Source organism: Rhincodon typus, chromosome 29 (assembly GCF_021869965.1).
Source record: "Rhincodon typus isolate 14 chromosome 29, sRhiTyp1.1, whole genome shotgun sequence".
In the NCBI taxonomy this organism is placed as follows: Eukaryota; Metazoa; Chordata; class Chondrichthyes; order Orectolobiformes; family Rhincodontidae; genus Rhincodon; species Rhincodon typus.
In genome coordinates this window covers 20,832,780-20,856,516 of record NC_063360.1, presented here as the reverse complement: position 1 = coordinate 20,856,516, position 23,737 = coordinate 20,832,780, and the positions used below count along the sequence as shown (strand labels likewise).

General features: G+C 40.6%; 1 protein-coding gene across 1 annotated transcript in view; it reads left to right on the top strand.

Moving 5' to 3' along the window:
• Positions 1-1,539: 1,539 nt before the first annotated feature.
• LOC109913412 (phospholipid-transporting ATPase IC-like) overlaps positions 1,540-23,737 on the top strand; it is an 81,733-nt gene continuing 59,535 nt past the window's right edge. Inside the window, exons 1-7 of the mRNA XM_048613915.1 lie at positions 1,540-1,653; positions 5,293-5,406; positions 13,939-14,037; positions 17,406-17,467; positions 18,019-18,091; positions 18,183-18,253; positions 20,322-20,404. Coding sequence (XP_048469872.1) covers positions 1,540-1,653; positions 5,293-5,406; positions 13,939-14,037; positions 17,406-17,467; positions 18,019-18,091; positions 18,183-18,253; positions 20,322-20,404 — 616 coding nt within the window. The remainder of the gene's footprint in view (positions 1,654-5,292; positions 5,407-13,938; positions 14,038-17,405; positions 17,468-18,018; positions 18,092-18,182; positions 18,254-20,321; positions 20,405-23,737) is intronic.

Below are 23,737 nucleotides of genomic sequence, written 5' to 3'. Positions count from 1 at the left end.
GCTCTTCCGATCTATTTTGGTTACTTGGTTTTAATTCTCAGCATTCAACCAAGGCTGATATCAAATTCTGCAGCTGGAATGGCATTACAGTAATGTTATTGACATTTAAAAAATGTGCTTTGTTAGGGTATTCACAGTAGTACAGAAAGCACACAAAACTCTTGCTATCTAATACTTTGCATCTCATTGTGAAGCATTGTACAGTAATACAGAGGATATAGTATCAGATTTAGAGTACTCCCAGCTTTGAGCAGTGCAGAGTTATACTGCCAGCTCTACATTGCTCAAATAAATTGAGAAAAACCTACATTTTCAATATAGCAAGAATTGAGTGGGTTAGCTGGGTCTTCGCTAACACTAGGGAATTAATTTTGAATGAAGCAGACTGAGTCCTCCTTTGGTAGTGACTTGCTAGGATTTGGCAGTGATTTCAGTCTGATGTTCTATTGCTTGCTAAGTGTTAAGGGATGTTAGTAGTCATATTGTACCAAAGGAGAATATTACAGGCAGCCTGTTAATTTCAAATTGTATCCTCCGATAGCAGCAGGGGATTGCTGACCATTTTATAGATAATGTCCTGACTACATATTATTTTTAAACTATTTACGTTAGCCTTGAAATGATCAGCTTAACGTTGTATTCCACATATTGCAAGCTCCTTGAGCAAGGTGTTCAATGATGTTGTGTGCCTGTGACATTGCAAATCCTTGTAGTGTGGATTCAGTTTTCACTGTCGGCACTCATTGATCATCCAGAGTGCTATTCACAGTGAAATTAATTGTTTGGTAGTACCGAACTTGAGGCTTGGTGATAAAAGGCACATCTTGTCAAAGCTTTTCATCTTCAACTCATCAAGCCAAGTTCCAAGAATATGAATTCAAAGAAAAAACCATGCTGCTATCAATCATAATCACTTGTCAAGCAATTTCCTCTCATGCAGCATAAATGTTGATTTTGCACTTGAATTGGTTTTCTTTGAAATTGTCGTGAAGATGAAAATCTTTGACAAGATGTATCTTCTTTCAGCAAAAGTGAAATGAAGCATTATATAAAATTACAGTCCAAAATAAATGACACCGAAGTTCTCTCTTTGCATCTGAAGTTTTGAAGGAGAGTCCTATCAGACTTGAAATGTTAACTCTATTTCTCTCCATGGATGCTGTCAGACCAGCTGAGTTTCTCTAGCATTCTCTGGGTTTGTTTGTTTCAGAGTTCTAGCATTGATAGTATTTTGCTTTTATTCGCTGTGTATCTTGTTACTTATCTTCTGCCACTTTGTTCTCTATTTTAGTGGTATTGAGAGGGAGAGTGTAGCTTCGGTGAGAACAGTGGAGGTCAGAATACAGCAGGAGACAGCAGTGGGGTCAGGAATGGGCAGAGGAGAGAGCAGTGAGAGGTGGGAATGAGTAGAATAAATCTGTATTTTTAAGCATTGTCATACACTGCCTAAAGACAGAAAAAGCATAAATCAAATATAACGAGGAAAGAATCTAAGGATCGACGCAGGTGGTCTGAGAAATCAATAGATAAACCCAACTGATGTTGAATTTCTACTTTGCAGACCATACCTGGGAAGTCAAAGCTAACAACAGGAGTTATCACACTCAAATCAAGGAACATTTCTTCCTCTGCTTTAAGAAAAGGAAATATGCTGTAAGTTTCTTTCTCATCTTTGACAGGGAGTAGTCCGCAGTGATTACCTCAAGTCCAATAGTTCACATTAGCAAGTCTTTCCTGCTGAGTTAAAAACATAAATGCATCTTCAAGACGGAAACTTCCTTGGGATGTTCCTGGGGTTTCTGCTGCACTTACAGCAAATGTAAAGGGAGCAGCTTCAAGCAAATTCCTGTTCTATATTACTGTATTTATGCAGACATAAAGACTTTAAAACTATTCTTCTGTGTTTGACCTGCAGCAGTTCATAGAGTCATACAGATGTATAGCATGAAAACAGACCTTTCAGTTCAACTTGTCCATGCTGACTGGATATCCTAAATTGATCTAGTCTCATTTGCCAGCATTTGACCTAAATCCCTCTAAACCCTTCCTATTCATATACCCATTCAGAAGCCTTTCAAATGTTGTAACTGTACCAGCCTCTACCACCTCCTCGGGCAGTTCATTCAATACACACAACACCCTCTGGGTGAAAAAGTTGCCCTTTAGGTCCTTTTAAATCTTTCCCCTCTTACCTTTAAATGTATGCCCTCGAGTTTTGGACTCCCCTACCCTGGGGAAAATACTTTGACTATTTACCCTATCCATGCCTCCCATGATTTTATAAACCTCTTTATGGTCACCCCTCAACCTCTGATGCTCCAGGGAAAATAGCCCCAGCCTATTCAGCCTCTCTCTATAGCTCAAACACTCCAATCCTGGCTATATCCTTATAAATCTTTTCTGAACCCATTCAAGTTTCACACCATCTTTCCTATAGCAGGGAGACCAGAACTGAACATAGTATTCCAAAAGTGGCCTAACCAATGCCCCGTACAGCTGCAATATGACCTCCCAACTCCTATACTCAATGCACTGACCAGTAAAGGCAAGCGTACCAAACGCCTTCTTCACTATCCTATCTACCTGTGACTCTGTTTTCAAGGAAGTATGAATCTACACCCCAAAGTCTGTTTGTTTGTCAACACACCCAGGGCCTTACCATTAAGTGTATAAGTCCTGCCCTGGTTTGCTTACCAAAATGCAGCACCTCACGTTTATCTAAATTAAACTCCATCTGCTGCTCCTTGGCCCATTTGCCCTTCTGATCAAGGTCCCGTTTTACTCTGAGGTAACTTCGACGCTGTCCACTACACCTCCAACTTTGGAGTCATCTGCAAATTTACAAACCATACCTCCAATATTCACATCCAAATCATTTACATAAGTCACACAAAGCAGTGATTTATATTTGCCTTGACCAAATTTTCTTACACCTTGCTTTCAGTAAGGACTGCATTCCATTCTCTGAGTTTCTCTGTCTCCATTGCATCTTTTCCAATGATACCACTTTCCATTGGGATCCCTCAGATATGTTCTGCTTTTTCCTGAACTGAAGATTAGCCTAATTGTAGTTGACAAGGTCTTCAGCCTTATGCAACCCATTTCCCAGCACTTCTGCCCTCACCCCTTCCTTTCCAGATCTGCTGAGTTTCTCCATTACTTTCTGCTTTTATTATAGTAGACATCTGACTGACTCATAAGGCTAGCTGTAGACCAGAGGCTTCACTAGCCATGTGTACATTTGCTGCTTCTGTAGTTCAAATGCAACTTAAATCATGAAGCCTGATGTTTGGGCAAATCCTCATTCATCCTGATAGTGAATTTTGGACCTGTTAAAGCAAGCACCAAGAATGGACGTACAAACACATCAGATTGCACAGAACCTTCGATAAGATGCTTTATAAACCTAATAACTTCATACGTGACAACTGTATGGAATCAGTTATTTGAAAGATTAAAGGTTCCAGTTCTAATACTTTGTTTGTGGTCCTAATACATGGGTGAACAGAATCAATGGAAATTTACCTGGTTCACATTTCTAGCTAGAAACACCACTGTCCTCTGCGGTTACCCTCCGTGCCTCAGGATATTTTTCTGGATCGTGTTTCAAGTGTAGAATTAATGAGTACAGAATGACGTGACACGGTCAGGCTGCAGAAAAACTCTGCTTAGAGGTTTATTTACATTGTTATTAAAATCCTCTTACACGGATTAACTCCAAATTACCTACCAATTATAGCAGCATGTTGTTGAATTGTTGAACCTGAGTTTACTGTGACTGGCTTAGTGCACAGCAACGAAAGCTAGACTCCGCCATCTCACTTGTTCACCTGCACTGCAGTTCTACAGGCACTGGGAATTCTCTGGAACATGGATTCATTTTTCATGTGTGAGCCAGAACAAAGTTAGCAGGGGCCATACAAGCCTATCCCAGTCACCTAATATTCATGCTTTTGAATACTGTAAAAGTGGTCACTGGGTAGAGAACAGGAGGGACTGTCCTGGATGTTTACTTTTCTTCTGTTCTCCCTGACCTCAAAGACAATTGTAGCGTATGTACTGCCTGACAGTGAGAAGCTAATTTAGAACAGACTGGGGAGTGAACCGAGGACCCTCCTTGCTTATGACTCATCACATTGTCAGTGAACACGTTGACCCAATGACAGATTGGAGGAGCTGAAACCTAATGAAATAGAATTCCTGGTTTATTTATCAAAGTACTCATACCAAATACAATAGGACTGAAATGTTTAGTCCGCTGGTAAGATTGCAAGATAAAGGAGTGATAAACTGCTTGAATCTCCTTTGAATAAAGCTGATAAGTCCCCATTGAGAGAGTGACATTGATTATAGTTGTGGAGAAGTTTCCAGCTCAAACCGTTTCACACTATTTCCTGTTACAAAGGCATTCCTGACTTAACCAGGATAATACAGGATGCTATCTCATGGAAGTGATGAAGACCAGCTAGACAGCCAACAAGAAGCCTTTGCTGCCTTTTTTTCTGGGAGGTGCACCAAATGAAATGCCTCTGAGGATTAAGATCTCAAGGGCAGAAGTCCTACCTTCCAAGAGCTGCTGGCCAATCAGAGATCGGCACATCAGAAATGACACCCCCGCCACTAAACCCGCTGTTGGATAACCAATTTGGAGAAGGAGCATCGCGAAGGATCCAACATTTTGAGCCTTCCGCCCAAACCCAGATGGAGAATAAGCACAAATGAAGGAGAAAGCATGAGAAAACCGAGCATCCCGCTCCCCCCCACCCCCCACCCCCAACCACCACTAGCAACACCACCACCACTAGCTTCAGCAACCACCATTGGCTCCAGCTATGGTAGAGTTATTGGATCCAGTGTTGGACTGTTCAGTCACCTCAGTACCACAACACTGGGGTAGAAGAAAATCATTCTCAATCCCGAGGGACTGCCTAAGAAGAAGGGGTGATGCGGGTTGGTGACAAGGAGGGTTATATTTTCGGTGACTCCATTTTTTTAAGTTATTTTCTTTTCGTTTTCTTTACTAATTATAATATAGTTGTTGAGTGGCAAGTTCATTAAATCTGAAAGATAGTAAAGAAACAAAGGTTACAGAAAAGATGAATTCCTGAACAGCTACATAATCTTTGCTGGAGAGTTACTTAGACTAACAATAGTTCCTGAATATCAGCTGGAAAATAGCAGCAAAATGAACATTTTCCTTCAATTAATGGTGAAACAAATTACTATAAAATACGTACTGAACTTCTATTACAATCAACTTGCAATTTTCATTGTGATGTCTGTTTATTTCAGGGCAATGAAATTAAGACTTCGAAATACAACATTATTACCTTTCTACCTCGCAACCTGTTTGAACAGTTCCAGCGAATTGCTAATTTCTTCTACTTGCTTATTTGTATTCTCCAGGTAAGAGCAGTTTGACTGATCCTCTCTCTATAGGTTGGGTTTTGGCAATATTTCAAAGAGCTGTCAATTAAAACAACAAAGAAATTGTAATCCTTGTGCAAGTTCTCTTCTCTAGAATATGCTTCTATCAACCAAATTTAATCTAGGGTTAAGAATGGAAGGCAGTAAACACTGAGTACTGAGGTGGATGCAACTCATTGCTGATGAGGGTCAGAGGCAAAAGCCAATTCTAAAGTTTTGGTCAGGAGTAGAATAGGATGAATACTTTATGGGTTGAATCTTACCAATAGATTGGTTGTGGATTGGGAAGCGGGAAGGCTGGCACAATAGCACAGGTTGGATTGTGTGTTGATGTCTTCCTGCTGCCATTCCATATGCTATCAAAGGAAAAGGGGGCCCTTCCTCCCAGATCCTAACTGAGCCCCTTCCATAGTGAATTTAGGGCCTCTTCCAACCTCTGTTAGCATTCTACCAGAAGCAGGGATTCATTCGTGGCCTATGGACACCAGTCAGTGAAATCTGGCTGTCTACTGGCAAGCTCAGATCATGAGGGAATGGGGACCTCCTTTTTTTTTTAGCTTGTGGAGGAGCCCTTGATGGCAATCTCAGTTTAGTCCACTCAAAGCCATTAGCAATTCAAAATTCTGGAAAAGACAGCAGCTTTGATTCTGACATATGTATGTAAGGTTGGTGGGATTTTAGTCCGTAGATTGAAATGCAGGAGCAGTGTTTGCAAAGCACACATTTCTTTTTATTTCTCCATGAGATGTGGGCATTGCTGGGCATTTGTTGCCCATCACTAATTACCCTTGAACTGAATGGCTTATTAGGACTATTTCAGAGGAAGATTAAGAGTCAACCACATTGTTGCAGGCGTGGAGTCACGTGTGGATCAGAGCAGGTAAGGATCGTGAGATTTTCTTCCCTAAAGAACTTCAGTGAAGCAGAATTTTTTTTTAATAATAATCAATGATAATTTTATGATCAATACTCCTGATACTAGCTTTCCATTCCACACCTTATTAAGTACATTGTACTAGCTATTATGGTGAGATTTGAACCTGTGTTTCTTGAGCAGCAGCCTGCCCCTGTGGTTTACTTCTCCCGTGATGTTGCTACTGTGCCACAATTTCACTCAAATGAATTCAACCTCATCCTGGAATCCCAGCTACATTGTGATTAGCAGCTGGAGTGCAGTCTTGTCAATCCAGTGGGAGGCAGTCTTGGGAGAATAGATTGAGCAACTGGGAGGTGAACAGTCATTAAGATAGTCTCTGTTGGAATGGCTTTTCTGGGAAATCAGAGATTAGATTTTCAAAACAAAAGAGCTGAATTGCCTTATTAGGACAACGGCATTTTAAAGAACTTTTGTGACTCATTGCTCATTGACATCTGTGTTGGATGCTGAAAAATTCATAAGATTTGTCTTGGTTGTGTCTGCAATATAATGTTCAGTCAACCACAAACTAGCCATTAATTTATGTTCACCTCATACTACTTCTGGATATTAGAATACCAAAATAGGTATTGCTCCTTGCTTGCTGACTTTGTATGGTAAATGTTTTTTCTTTGATTAAACTGTGAAACTTTGTGGCTTTATTCTTTTAGTAACTAACTGATATTTCAAATTCCATCTCTATGAAACAAAAAATTAATTTTCTCTAGCTGTAGTGTAACTAGTTTGGAAGTTTTTTTGCAACTGAAACCAAATCTGGGGCTCTGGCCTGGAATCGTTACAATGTCCCTTTCATTACACAGGGCATCACAAAAGTGTTCGACAGTCAGTGATGTACTTTGGAAGAATAGAAAACACAACACCCAATTTGCGCAAAGAAAACTCTCACAAACAACAATGTTATGATGACCAATCTGTGTGATCTTGATTGAGGGACAAATATTGGCCAGGAAATTGGGAATAACTCTCTGGCAATGGGTTCATTTATCTCAATCCACAAAAATGGACTGGACCTCTTTATCATCTCATCTAAAAACAGCGACTCCCTCAATATTGCGCTGCAATGTCAGCCTTGTTTTATGCTAAGTCCTTGCTATATGTTTCAATTGTACTTTTCTTTTATGGAAGGTGTCTATCATTAGCTTGATCCTAGTTTTCCATATTTATTTGTATTAAATTATAGGCAGTTGGTTGATTCCACATTTTTTTCTTTCAAGTTCTGAAGAGATCAACCTGACACTTTATTCAAGCTTCACCTGTTCTAATGCTGTAGCTGTGAAAACAGAAGAAATAAGATCAGAAGTAGACCATTCAACCCTTCCATCTTGCTGCACCATTCAATGAGGTCATGGTTGACCTTCTTCTTCAACACCATTTTGCTACACTGTCCCAGTGTGTCTTGATGTTTTTATTGTAGAAATCTATCCGTCTCAGTCTTGAACATGCTCAACAACTGAGCCTCCACAGCTCTCTAGAGTAGAGAATTCCAAAGATTCATTGCCCTTTGATTTAAGAAATCCCTCATCATCTCCGTTCTAACTGGCCTGCCACTTATTCAGAGACTGTGTCCCCTGATTCTAGATGCTGCACCCAGGGGAGACATCCTATTCATATCTAACCTGTTATGCCCTGTAAGAATTTTGTATGCTTGAATGAAATCATCTCTCATTCTTCTAAATCCCAGAGAATATAGGCCGTATCTATTTAATCTTTCCTCAAAAGACAATCTTCCCAACCCAAGATTAGTTTAAATGTTTCCTCTGTGGCAAGTTTATCTTTCCATTGGTAAGGAGACCAAAACTGCATGCCGTACTCTAGATGTGGTCTCACCATGGCTTTATGTAATTGCAATAAAACATATTTACTGTTGTACCCAAATCCTGTTGTAATAAAAGCCAAAATATCATTCGCCTTCTTAATTGCTTGCTGTTAACCTTCAATGTTTATCAACAAGGACATTCAAATCCCTTTTAAGTACAACATTTCCCCACCTCTCAGCATTTCAGAAATAGTCTGTTTTTCTTACCAAGGTCCAACTGCTAGGTTTTTTTTTCTACCCAGTTAACCTTTCTGAATCCCTTTGAAGTAACTTTGCATCCTCCCCACAACTCACACTTCCACCTTGTCTTGTGTCATCTGCAAACTTGGAAATATTTCATTTTATCACCACACCAAAATCGTTGGTATAGATTATCAACAGCTGGTACCTTGTGGTACTCCACTAGTAGCAATCCTGCCCACCTGAAAATAAGTCATTTACTCCTATTCTCTGTTCCTGTGAACCAGTCTTCAATTGTTGTGGGTAAATTTCTATAAGCTACCTTTAATTCGGCAGCTTATTAAGAAATCTCCACAATCAAATACTGAAATAATTATTTAAAATTTATTGCATGTAGCAGCTAAAATAAGACCCCTCAAGTAAGCAAGTTAAGCCTCACAACTCAATTTGGCTATTACCCGATTAATGGTGGAATTTAGCTACAATTCCAGTGAACTGTGTCTGTCGCTGGATGTGTCCAGCATCCGTGAAGTGTTTTTCTCTGGAATTCTGCTCCCAAGGAATCCTGGAGTTGAATTCTTACACAAATTTCTCTCTTTCAAGTTTGTGGTGTGACATTAATGATGATCCTTTAGATTCTTTTATCAATAATATTGACTACTCCTTTGGAACCATCAAGTCTTTAGCTTGCCTTCTGATCAGAAGTAGCTTCTCTGTTCCTTGTTACATTTGGCATTGACTGTCTGTTTGAAGACACAGCTTTCCTGCAATTAACTCCTTAAATTCTTCTGCAGGGCAATGATTTGTCCTTGTGGTATAAAGCAGCCACTTACCAGGTAGTTGTTAAAACAGTTTTGTTTATGTAACTTCGATTTCTTCTTTTCCCAGGCATGGCTAATTGCTTTCAACTCCTGATTAACAGTTTGGCCTTGTTCCTGAACAGTTTATTCCAGGCAGAGTTATTGGTGCTTCTTTCAATGCACGAATAGTAATTAAAGTTTTGAAGTTTCGCCTCTCATACAAGCCAGTACACGTCTCCCAATCCCATGTGCTGTCATTTTGTTTACTAACCTCTAGTGTAGGATATTATCAAAACCCAGGGTGAAATGGTCACCTACAAGAGAGCATAGGTTCAAGGTGAGAGGGGGAAAGTTTAGGGGAGAAGTGTGGGGAAAATTTTTCACACAGTGGGTGGTGGGTGCCTGGAGCACTGCCAGTAGAGGTGGTGGAAGCAGGCAGGTTAGCTATGTCTAAGGCGTATCTTGATAGACACATGAATGGGAGGCTAACAGAGGGATAAGAATGCAAATAGTGGGTCTAAATAAGATGTGGAGGTGCTGGTGTTGGACTGGGGTGGACAAGGTCAAAAATCACATGACACTAGGTTATAGTCCAACAAGTTTATTTGAAGACACAAGCTTTCGGAGTCTCGCTCCTTCTTCAGGTGTCAGTGAGAGAGGTGGCATCAGACACAAAATTTATAAGCAAAAGATCATAGAACAAGTGTCATAGAACTGATGCAAATATATTGAACAAACCTGAGATAGCTGTTCAATCTTTAATCTGTTAGAAAGGATTAATATGCAAATCCCAGAATTTCCTTAAAGTCAATGCCCTGAGACAACTAAAGGTTTTATCAGTAAACCAGACATTTCAGGTCGGACAATGCATTTTAGGTATGAGGCCTTGTTTAAAATCTGGCTGTTTATTAACTTGGAGTCAGGCTGGTTTTATTTCCAAAGTAGGAATTCATGTACTGCCACTTTGTCTACAAATTACGTGCTTTTTGAACAAAATAGAATGTATCTGCAATTACAGTCAACCACATTGCTGTGGGTCTGGAGTCCCATGTAGGCCAGACTGGTAAGGATGGCAGTTTTCTAAAGGCTATTAGTGAATCAGATGGGTTTTTTTGGCCAACAATGGTTTCATGGTCATCATTAGGCTTTTAATTCTAAATTTTTTTAATTTAAATTCCACCATCTCTCATGGTAGGATTTGAACCTGAGTCCCTAGAGCATTACTTGGGTCTCAAGAGTAACAATTCAGCAATAATACCGCTAGACCATCCCCTCCCCTTGCAAGAGAAGCACCAATGTATCTATTGTCTCTACACCTACTTCTTTCAACATTGGGATCTTGAAGATCAGGTCCGGGGATCTGCAGTTCCTACTATCTCCAATTTGTTTATCCTTTTTTTTTTGAACATCAATATAATCCAGGTCCTTGCTCATACTCGATTCTCCATTATTTCCAGGAGACTTTTATAATTTTTTTGACGTGAAGAAAGACACAATGTATTTGTTTATGATGCCTTTGCAATTTCCTTATTCCTCATTGTGAATTCCCCCACCTCTGATTGCAACAGACCCACTTTTATTTTTGCTAATCTTTTCTTTCTCTGTGCTATTTCAGTTGGGTAAGGTAATCCGCACCTTCTTTGTCACTGCAGTCCAAAATAAAATGCTGTATTTTGAAATTTAAAGATCCAGCATAACAGACAGCCACGATGACAGCTAGGGTGCCAAATGTGTAGGGGATAGGATGCCGTGAGGGTGGGGTACCAGGGCTTAAGTTGACATAGGGATCCGATAAGAGAAAGAGTATTTAGGTTGGGTCAGGATGAGTGGGAGATATTGTAGGATTTGCCTGGTTTATTGATCACCAGATCCCTAGTTCTGGTAGTGGGCTTATGTAGTGGAATGTGGTGTGGTGGAAAACACAGGAGTCAGATGCTTCAGAGGCAAAGAAAACTGATTTTATTGAAAAACAAGCAAATTGAATATATTCACAGGAAAACTGGAAAGTGAATATCAAACCTGGCTGTTACTGACTGAGACCTCTCTCACAGTTGACTTGACCCCCAGTTAAGCCTTGCAGCTAAGACTTGATACGATGGGTTCAGTAGTTACAGTGAATAGTTGTTACCTAATGGCTGACAGAGAGAGAAAGAGAAACAGAGAGAGATTACTTGCTAACCCAAAGTCCTACCCCGCTTCCCTTCCTTAGGGATGACCTACACTGTTTGCCCTCAAACCCCACCTTCCCCTACCTTAGACTGGCCAAGCTGGGTTAGAGGGTGTCAATGACCTGAGGCTCATCCCTGGAGCAGAATGCGATTTTGACTTGCTCTTGTCCGTAGTCTCTTGCCATAATTGGGGCTCTGTGGGGGGCTGCGACTACTGATAACCACCAGTCTGGTGGTGTCCTCCAATGCAGTCAGGCGCGTTGCTAATGATGGGTGAGTACCTTGGGTTTTCTTTCCTTTCGTGGTGGCCCTTGTGAGAGGGTTGTTGCCTTGGATAGTGGTGGATGTTGCTGCTGTTGCCCAGGTTAGTGTCTTATGGCTCTGGATGCTTGCGGTCACCTCCAGTCATCGAGTGGATGTTCATGGTTGGTTCATGGTGTTCAGTGGTTGCGAAGGTCGCTCTCGGTGTGGAGGGTTCACAGAGTCCTTGAATCAGAGGCATCTGCAGGATCTTTTCTCTCGATCGGTAAGTCTGATCGATCTCCTTTCCCTTCCTCGTGGCTTTGGCTGAAGGAATCCTTTGCGTGCGGGGCCTGCTTCTTGTTCGGACTCTCAAACTCCTCTTGCGAACTGCTCACACCAGGCGTGCACAGAGCCCACCCCAGAGCAGTTGGAATCGAAATGCATTGCTAGTGTCACAGTGCATACGGCTGGGATCGGGGTGCCCAACAGCAGGCCCTCTTATTTCCTGCCAAATCTGGTTTTGGCTGCCAAGCTATTGTTCCTCCTCCTGGGGCTAAATGAGCTTCCTGATCACTGGATGAGTTGTGAATGGCTTTTCAATTAAGGTGAATGGGTTTCATGGTTTGGAATGTCTTGTATTTCCCTTGGATGGGTATTCATTAAGTTTTGAATAGCAGCGTGAATGTTCTTGCATCCAAAGGTGAAACAGGTTTACATATAGCACAATGCTGAGCCTGAGCACCGGTTGGAAATTGAATGGCCTTCTACCTCTGTAGGCTCCAGAATGTCTGAAGTTGTTTGTTTGCTGCAGTCTGGCTTCCATTATTTTTAGCTGGGGCATGAATGGGGTCTTCCTTTGGTTTCAGTTAGCTAATCCCTGTCCCAGACATCTGCCCTTGGGCTTGTATATTCCCCGGTCTGTCCCAGCCAGCCTTTTCCGGGTTTGGTTGAGGCTCATGGTTTCTTGACTCCAAACGTTCAATGAATTTTAGTCCAATGTAAGTTTCACAAACATACGTCTTCAGATGGCTTTAGTGCATGGTATATCCATAAGCTGATGGGGATTTTTACCCCACCTTACAATATTGATTTTGGCAGGGGGCAGGGGTGGTATCGGATCCATGATTTGGTCGGGGATGGATAGGAGTTTGGGTCTGGAGCAGCAAATAGTGTGTTTGGGTCCTGGGGTGAAAGATGGGACATTAGCTTGAGGTCTATGGGGTATTGAGCTCTAGGGGAGATTTAATTTGGGCTGCATGTGTCAAATTGGGGTGAGTCAATTGAACAGCTACTTGGTAGATGGACTAGGCATTTAATAACCTAACTTTTCCCGAGTAACTATTTATTTAACTGCACCAAAACCTCTCCAAATTCTCCTACTGAAACGGATGTTTTCAGAGGGTTGAATGCATGGAGAAATTGCCCAGTGGAATCGTCAATTTCTCAGCCACTTCCCTCAGAGTCTGTTATGCATGGGATTCTGCAGGGTCCTCATTGTACAAGCCCATCTAAACTTCAGAAACGATTAACCGGACAAAAATCCAAGCCTTCTTTATAATGTATTTGTTAGAGGCAAGGGCAAATCTGTGGAAGTGTATGTGGTATGTTGTAATTTTTTAAGGTATCTGTGATTTTCTTATCATATGGAAATTGTACTCTTTTTCATTTATGAAATAAGATGCAGTATTTTCTGCTGTATATAGTGTTCAGAATAAACTATAGGACAGTGAAAAACATAATTATAATTATTCCTGAATCCCAGAGGGCAGTTAGGAGTCAGCCACATTATTGTGGGTCTGGAGTCACATGTAGGCCACACTAGGTAAGGATGGCAGTTTCCTTCCGTAAAGGATGTTAATGAACCAGATGGGTTTTTCCTGACAACCAGCAATGGATTCATGGTCATCATTAGACTCTTAATTCCAGATATTTATTGAACTTAAAATCCACCTGCCATGGAATTCAAACCCAGGTCCCCAGAACATTACCTGGATTAACAGGTCCAGCAATAATACTGCTCGGCCATTGCGTCCCCTTGCTATATCAAGCCAAGAATAATGTAGTATCATAATGGTTATGTTAGTGGACTAACAACCTAGAGGCCCAGGTTTTGAAATACAGGTTCATATCCCGCCACAGCAGCTGATGAAATTCAAGTTCATAAAGTAAACCTCGTCAGAAATGGTGAAATGAAGCTACTATAAATTATTGTCAAAACCTGTCTGTTTCATGAAGGCCCATATCATATGGAAGGATAAGAAAAAAGGAAAAGAGAAATTGGAACACCAAACAAGAAGTTTATTGGGAATCTATTGCCAGATTTGGAAATACTTTCATTCTCAGTTGAATATGCTTTCTATTGTTTAGGCTATCCCTGCTATTTCTACTCTGCCTTGGTATACAACGATGGTTCCTCTCTCGTTCGTTTTAGGAATAACAGCCGTTAAAGATCTCATTGATGACATTGTGAGTACTTCCCCACCTGTTACTAGCTAACAACTTTAATTTTCATCTGTATAGAGGCTTAACTGTAGTAAAATGTTTCAACTGGGTTTCACAGGAGCTCTTAGACTGTAAGTGATACTGAGACAAAGATAGATACGTTAAGACAGGTCACCAAATACTTAAGTCAAAATAGTAAATTTTAAGCTAACATGCATCCATATGGATTAAGAAAAACAAGACCGGTATAAGGATTAACTAAATTCTGGGTTCATAAACTTGCATGATTTCATTTCTCAATCTTCACCGGTATAGGCTGCATTATCCTTGGCTGGAATGTGACTGAAAGCAATGAATATTATAACTTGGACTTATCTATTACAGCAGTCCTGTGCCATCATGCCACATATTAGGTTCCAGTTTATTGTTAGCTTTTTTAAAAATGATAAACTGGAAACCAATGATTTTGCAGCTGTTATAGCTTTCAATCCATGATGCTCGTTGACACATGCCCAGTATCTGATTGAGGGATAACAAGGTGCAGAGCTAGATGAACACAGCCCGAAACATCAGCCTTCCTGCTCCTATGATGCTGCTTGGCCTGCTGTCCAGCTCTGCACCTTGTTATCTCAGATTTTCCAGCATCTGCAGTTTCTACTATACCTGATTGAGGGACTCTGCCTGGGGAAGGATAGAATCCATTAAAAGCAATCATCTGCCCCTTCCACCATCCTGGTATCCTCCTCTCCCATGACAGCCACCCCGTGACTCCCATCCCATCATCACACACCTATGGGCTTGGCCTCTGCTTTGGATACTGCCAGAACAAGTTGTCCAAACGAGCCAGTCTGGTCTGTAGATCATCCCTATGGACAGATAACTTGGTCAATGATCGTTGTTGTTCTGGCATTGAGCATGGGCCCCACTAGAGCATGGGTTACAGTGTATTGCAACTTGTACATCCTTCTCTTCTGGGCCCAGGTGAATGGAGTTTAATGTGGAGAAATTACATTGCTCATAAGCACAAAAAGACAAAATATTTATTAAATGGTGTGAAACTTGTAAACATTGATTTCCAGACAGACTTGAATGTACAAGTACAAGGAATACAAAAGGTTAGCATGCAGATACAGCAAGCAATTAGGAAATTAGGATTGGTATTCAAGAATAAAGAAATCTTGTAATAATGGTTACAGGGCTTTGGTGACACCAGAGTTGGAATTCAGTGAGCAATTTTGGTCTCCATATTTAAGAGAAGACTTAAAGGAAGCTTTGAAGGGAGATCAGCAAAGATTCACTTAGATTGGCCCTTGGCATGGTGACGTTATCCAATGAGGAACAGCTGAGTAAATTGGCTTTCTATTGTCTGGAATTTAGAAGATGAGGAGTGATCTGATTTGAAATGTACACGTTCTGAAGGAGTTTGAAAAGGTAGATGCTGAGACTTTGTTTTCCTCCCAGGGAATCTAGGAAAAGGGGGAACCAGTATCAGGATAAAGGATTTGAGGTGAGAAAAAACTTAATAATCCAATGCATGTGTTTCTCCAGAATTCTTTATCACAAAAGTTTATGGATGCACCATCATTTAATATATTTAAGGCTGAGACAGATTTTTTAGTCTCTCAGAAAGTTTGGGAAAGGGTGGGAAAATGAAATTGAAGTCCAACGTCAGTCGTGATTGTGTTGTAGCCTCAACTTGCTGAATGGCTTTCCAGATAAGAGAAGTTTAACAAAAAGGACTTATCTCTTCAGACCCCTTCAAGGCTGGGTTCCTTTTTCTGTGAGGCTGAGTTGTTGGGAAAGCCACAATCGCTTGCCCACTCAGGCCTGTTGTGAAAATAGCAATTGGACCCTGATGACTTCATTGGAACATGATCTTCTTATTTAAGGAAAGATTGTCCTGACTTCTGTCAGGGGTCCTTCCCACCCACTCTACACCATAGATGAAAAATGGTCAGCAATTGATAGCTGTCGAACTCTTTATGAATAGTTCGCACCAAACCCTTAAGAACATTGGCAGGGTCTGAAGTGGAAACGTTGTTTGACCAACAATGATTTTGTAACCTCTTCAATGAACCTCTTTAGAGTTGGAATGTATTTCAAACCTTGCTTGAAATGTTTGCTCTGAGCACTTGACGTTTAGATAGAGTTATTGCATGACTCTAGATAGCTTTATACAAAGTTTGATTGTCATTGGAATGCCTTCTAGTTATTGCTAAAGAGGTTATGATTTGTGATTAGCATCCTGAGTGGAGCATGTGCAATTAAAAATGAAAAAAAAACAGATTTTTGTAATGGAAAACCATAATTCTGGAAACGTAGGCATCATTTTTAAACAGAATGTTGGAAATGATTTCAAAAAAGAGAACACGGCATTATGTAAAATACCTTTGGTATACCATATTCTTGTACATAACCTGCTAGGGAAAGAATGTATTTGCAACACCCCACCTATAGAACATAGGATTTAAGATGCATCAGGAGGTGATTTGGGTCAGGTATGTTGTTAGCTGACTATATCAGGACAACAGACTGTGTAGCCTGAATAATCGGAAGCTTCTGCTACCACGTCGGTCTTTTTCGAGGGTCAATTGTGTGCCAGCTAGAGTTTGGCACCCGCTGCAGTAATTCCAACAACACTCCCCCCACACCCCTGACCACAACTCCACACCCCAGCCACAACTCTGCCCTCCCCCCCCCCTCCACCAACAACTCCATTCCACCCCTACAGCTCCCCCCACCACAATTCTGCACCCTCACAACAACTCCATTCCCCCACCACAACACTGCCCCCTCACCATGACTCCCCCATTAAAACTCCACCCCCTCACCACAACTCCGCCCCCCCACCACAACTCCGCATGCCCCCCCATAATTCCATCTCTCCCCCAAAACTCTGTCCCCCCACCACAACTCTGTCCACCCACCACCTGTTTCATGTTGAGATCCTTTGGAATAAGTATTTTGGGTTTACTTTAGCTTTGACATATACAATTTCACACAATGTAACGAGTTCCCTCCACCTTTATTGATTCTAGAACATGACCTTCTCCAATCTCCCCTCGTTGCTTATTTCCTTTACATCTGAGATCATTCTGGTTGCACTTTGTAAACACATTACGGTATCCAGGATAACGTCTCACTTATAATTACATTTACTGAAACACATTTGGAATTCACTGGAATTTATAGAAATGTGTTTAAATTAGATACACTAACCAATGCCAACAATATTTGTAACTTGGCCTGCATGTATATTCATTTAACAGATATATAAAACTTCTGTTGTTTTAATTGATCATTGATAGGTTATTAAATTTGTGATGATTTACAATCAGATGTCATTGGCAAAAAAAGAGTTAAGCTTGCTCAATGTTTGGTCTGTGTATTAGGCACGTCACAAGAGCGACAAAGAGATCAACGATAGACCATGCGATGTTCTTGTTGGGAAAAGGTAAGTAACTAAACTACCAGACAGCTGACACAACGTAGTGAGCATCAGGAGCAAACAGTCAGTACAGCATTGTGTCTTATGTGATACCAACCTCGGCTAAACATTAACATTCACACTTTTGAGTCAGAAGGTTTGAGGCTCCAGGTGTTCCTGGGAAAATAGAGCTTTTTCCTAGTCTGGCACTTCATTGTGATACTGAGACTGTATTGCACTGTTAGAGGTGCTTTCAGATGAGCAATTAAACTGGATTCTTGCTTGCTGTCTCAGGTGAATGTAAAATATCCCATGACATCATTTGATGAAAAGCTGGCAAGTTCTCCTGATGTCCCAGTCTACATTAATACGACCAGTAGCATCAGTAACAACAGATTCTCTGGATGTTTGACTGATTGCTGTTTGTGGGAACTTGTTGTATGTAATTTGGCCACCAAAGCTGTCTTTATTTCAAAAGTGAATATTTTTTAAATTATTTAATTTGTTATGAAGCATTTCGGAATGCCCTAATGAGAGCCACTATGTAAATTGAACTCCTTCGCCTATTTCTTTTATAGCTTCACAACTGCAAAATGGAAAGAACTCCAAGTAGGTGATGTGGTTTGCCTGAGGAAGGATGACTTTGTTCCAGTGAGTTGTCTTTGAAAGATATACATTCTTTATTCTATGGAATGATAGTGCTTAAATATCTCAAACAGTATTCTTGTTTTGGTTCTCCTAGGCTGACCTGTTCTTGCTGTCTAGTTCGGAGCCAAATAGCCTGTGTTATGTTGAAACAGCTGAAATCGATGGGTAAGGTTTCAACATTTGCTGTTATTCCTAGTTCCTTTTCCTGCATTTGTTGTGTTCAGTAATTATGTTCCTCTCCTTCCATTTCTGACGGTGGTCTTGATGAAGGGTACATTCCCAGTGCACAAGTAAATCATTAATAACATTAAATTGTATTCAATTTCTTGACATTTGCCTCTGATTTGCAATGAGTCTGACACTGTCAGGAATCCGTTACCACGTTTGTGAGTCTTCGGTTCAAGTTATGGAGAACCCTGCTCAATATGAATTGCACACTCCCTTTTCTCAGGGACACAACTTATTTATCTAAGTCATGATAACATTTTGGCCAGTATAAGATCAGTTTGCTTATCTTTCTCAACCAGCTATCAGTTTTCTTTCTGTGGTCTGCTGTCTATTAGCTCCAGATCCTATTTGCTTCAAACCTGCTTGCCATTTTTTCTGCCCAACATCACTAGTAATTGCTTTTCCACAATTCTATTGCCTTCTTATTTAAAAAAAATCTGTTGCATAATCATCCCATTTCATTTTTTTTTCACTTCATTTCATGTTTTGAAGTGTGGGGAGTGGCATCTGCTCTTTGCTGAACTCTTCCATTTCTCAGTAAAGATACCCATTGCCTTGATGAACACAGATCTCACCAAAAGAATAAATGCATCCGTGATATTCCCTGTTCAATGCATTTAGGATAAGTTTGCAGATTTTATAATGTCAATGCAGAACTGCTTTGGAAAGGAACATGTCAGGAAATCATGTGCATTGGTCTATGAATGTGATGTGGCTTTTCCCACCGGCAGGGTATTTGTGCCTGATGAGGCCATAATCATGTTAGCTCCTGTAATAATATAAGATCCAAATGTTGGAATGTAGTACTGAAATAGTCAATTGATGTTTATTACAGCTCTTATATATACATATTATAGTCATGGATACTTCAGTATGTGGGCCAATATTAAGCTATTAAGTTACAAACAGAATATTTCCATCAGCATGTCATGCTTCAAATGGCCCAGTTAAGATAGAGATTGAGACCATTTTACCCTTAGGTCACATACTTTGATACAGTGATGATATTATGATCATACCTCTTAAATGTATACTGCATACTAACCATGAGACATAACACAACATGCATCAACATTTCTAATTTACAACACAGTTAAACTGAGAGAACAATATGCAACCCTGTCGTGTGAAGCTCTTTGATTTTGGAACATAGAGATATGGGACATAGGAGTAACAATAGGCCATTTGACTCTTCAAACTACTGTGTCATTCAGTAAGTTCATGGCTGATATGATTGTCTCAATTTCACTTTCCAGTCTGCCCTTTGCCCTTAGCAACCCTTGACTTCCTTGTCTGTTATATATCTATATTTGAATAAATACAAAACACGTCCTCCACCTTTTTCTCAAGAAAAATGTGAGACAGACTAGTGGCCTCCTCATCTCCATGTTAAACCTTGTTCCCTTGTTCTGGTCTTTGTGCCAAGGGGGAGCATCAGCATCTACCTTGTCAAGCCCCCTCAGATCTTTCATGTTTCAATAAGATGGCGATAGTTTGTCACAGTGCAACCAACAATAACTGTTGGATTGCTTTCTGCTGATACTTTTTTAGGTTCAATTTCCCCAGACTTTCCCATTCCATACCCACCCTTTTCACTCGCAAGTTGCCAGTTTTTGCTTGGTAGCTTCTCCAGTAGTGTCACAGGAATTATTGGTGCAGACAGAATGGGCGATAATCATATTGAATGACAGAGCAGCCATGAAGGGCTGAATAGCCTACTCCTGCTCCTATTTTCTATGTTTCTGTGTAATCTAATCTGTGTTGTACTGGGAAGTGGTCCTGTGATTTCATAATATGTCTTAATGAATTATCATGCCATCTCTCCATCTATTTTTATACTCACTTGTTGAACAAAAATACCACTGTAACTATAATGTCTCTTCTGTCATTAAATCCTGCCAATGACAAGACCTTACAACAGCACAAAATTTCTGCCAGTTCACACAGCTTGCTGACACAGATCAAATTCAATGATTTTTATAACAGGAAACAATTTTGCTTTCAGTGAAACCAACCTGAAATACAGACAAGCACTAAGTGTTACACATAATGAAGTGAACACCGTGGACCAACTAGCACAGTTTGATGGTGAGTATTGACTATGGTTGTAGAACCTTCTCAAATTTAAGTTGTTGAACGACTTTCCAAATTAGCAAATTTTTCATGGTCTGCAGGAGAATTGGATTGATGGACTTGAGGAACTTCTATCATTCTATAATTTCCCATTTTATAATCTCTGACCTAACCATAAGCATGGCCTTGTGTTCAAATAATGAACAGATGATGATATGAGATATTCACGTTCTTGGGTGTATTACCCATGACAATGACTTGACCAATTAAAAATGACTTGCCTGGTTTGAATTTAAATGAAAGCTTGTCAGTTAACTGTTCTCTGGAGCACTCTCCATGCTAGTGCCTCTATCAGTCAGCACCCTGGTCTCATGATGTTGTTCCCTTTGAAATTTAATGTTCTTGCAATTGTGTCCTGACGAATGCAAGGTAAAAATCTTCAACAAGAGTCTCATTTGTCAACATTGCTCAAATTTATGTTGCTGTAAACCTAAAGTTCTCTCATGTTTACTTTTTGAACCAAAATATTAAATGGTTGGGAGTTGAATTACAATCTCCATTGGGCTATATGAATTTGCTTGTTTTGCTATCAATACATAAGACATTCTTTGCTGCTCCCCCACTTCATTAACAACCCCACAAGTGCAGAATCGACATCCAACTGTATGGAGTGTCTTGTAGCTTCTGATCCATGCTCTCCATTGCTGCCCCTGTCTCCACCATTAGGTCTTACTCACTTGTGTTGTATAGATTAGAGCATAGAACAGTCCAGCACAGAATAAGGCCCTTCATCCTGCTATGTCCATGTTGACCATGACACCATTTCATTCTAATTCCATCTGCCTGCACATGGTCCATATCCCTCTATTCCCTGCCTGTTAATGTGTCTGTCCAAATGCCTCTTTAACATTGCTATCATGTCTGCTCCTACCAACTCCCCTGGCAGTTCATTCCAGGCCCCTACTATCCTCTGCATTTTAAAAAAAAAAACTTGCCTCACACATCTCTTCTAAGCATTCCCCCTCTCACTCTAAACATATGCCCCTTAGTTTTCGACATTTCCACTCTGGGAAAAAGACTCTGACTATCCATCCTATGCATTGCATCTCATAATTTTATATACTTCTATCAGGTCATCTCTCGGCATCCAAAACTCTAGCGAAAACAATCCAAGTTTGTCCAATCTCTCCTCATGGCTAATACACTTCAAACCAGGCAATATCCCGGTAAATTTGTTTTGCACCCTCCATATCCTTCCAATTGTGTGGTGACCAGAACTGCGAAAAATACTCCAAATATGGCTAACTAAAATTTTATACAGCTACAACATGACTTGCCAACTTTTAAAGTCAATGCCCTGACCGATGAAGGCAAGCATGCTGTATGCCTTCTTTACCATCTTATCCACTTCTGTTGCCACTTTCAGGGAGCTATGGACTTGCAGTCCAATATCCCTCATTTATATCAATGCTCATAAGGGTCCTGCCATTTACTGTATACTTTACTCTTTCATTTGACCTCCTAAAGCATCACCCCACACTTGTCCAGATTAAACTCCATCTGCCATTTCCCCGCCCAACTTTCCAACTGATCTATATCCTGTTGCATCCTTTGACAACCTTTCTCACTATCCACAACTCCAGCAATGTTGTGTTGTCTGCAAACTCACTAATCTGACCACCTACATTTTCATGCAAATTATTTATATATATTACAAACAACAGAGGTCCCAGCACTGATCCTTACGGAACACCACTGGTCACAGACCTCCAGTCAGAAAAACATCCTTCCACAACTACCTTTTATCTTCCATAATCAAGCCAATTTTGTATCCAACTTACGAATTCACCGTGGATCCCATGTACCTTAATCTTCTGGACCAGTCTACCATGAGGCACATTGTCAAATGATTTAGTAATGTCAATGTGAACAACATCCACTGCCCTACCCTCATCAATCATCTTCATCAATTTCTCAAAAAACTCAAATTTGTGAGACAGACCTCCCCCACACAAAGCCATGCTGATTACCCTTCCCTAATCTTATTTGTCTTTCTTCGAAATGAATACTGATACAAAATATTCATTAAGGTCTTCACTCACTTCCTCTGGCTCCAGAGGAATTCCCTGCTTTGTCCTTGAGTGAACCTACCCTTTCCCTGCTTTGTCCTTGAGTGAACCTACCCTTTCCCCAGCTACTGTCTTGCTCCTAATATTTGTTTAAAATGCCTTGAGATTCTCCTTCTTGCCAAGGACATTTCATGGCCCCTTTTTAGCCATTCTAATTCCTTGTTTAAGTCCTTTCCTGCATTTTTTATATTCCTCAAGAGCCTTGTCTGATTTCAGTTTCCTTAACCTTACATGTAACTCCTTTTTTTTTTGACTAAACTTTCAATATCTCTTGTCATACAGCGTTCCCGAATCTTGACATTCATATCTTGCATCCTCAGAGGAACATGCTGGTCCTGAACTTTGACTAACTTGCCTTTAAAAGACTCCTTTATGCCAGATGTGGATTTACCCTCAAACAGCTGCCCACAATCTAATTTCTCCAACTCCTGCCCAATTTAGCACTTTCACCCGAGGACCAAAATTATTCTTACCCATAACGATCTTAAAACTTATGAAATTATGATCCCTGTTGCCAAAATGCTCCCCCACTGAAACTTCAATCACCTGGTCAGGCTGATTCACCCCAATACAACGTTTAGTACGGCTCTTCCCTAGTTGGACTATCTACACATTGTTTCAAGAAGCCCCCCTGGATGTGCCAAACAAATTCTTCCCTATCTAAGCCTCTGACTTAAGGGAGTCCCAGTCAATATTTGGGAAGTTAAAATCACCCAAAGCAACCTGTTGTGTTTACACCTTTCCATGATCTGCTTACAAATTTGTTCCTCTATCTCCTGCTGGCTACTGGGAGGCCTATAATATAACTACACCATAATGAAAGTCCCTTTCTTATTCCTTGGTTCTACCCAAATGGCCTCGCTGGATGAGCTCTCCAAGATGTCCTCTTTTAGTGCAGCTCCTTCATCAGTAACGCAACTTCACCACCCATTTTACATCCCTCTCTATCTGGCCTGAAATATCTTAATCCTGGAACATTGAGCTGCCAATCCTGCCCTTCTCTCAACTAAGTTTCTGTAATGGCTAAAACATTGTAGTTCCATGTACTAATCTAGGCTCTAAGCTCATCTGCTCTAAATGTTTACACTGCTTGCATTAAAATAAATAGATTTCAGACCACCAGTCCCACTGTGTTCGTTAACCTGACCCTGCCTGTTCTTCCAATTACAAAAACAAAGTTGCTGGAAAAGCTCAGCAGGTCTGGCAGCATCTGTGGAGG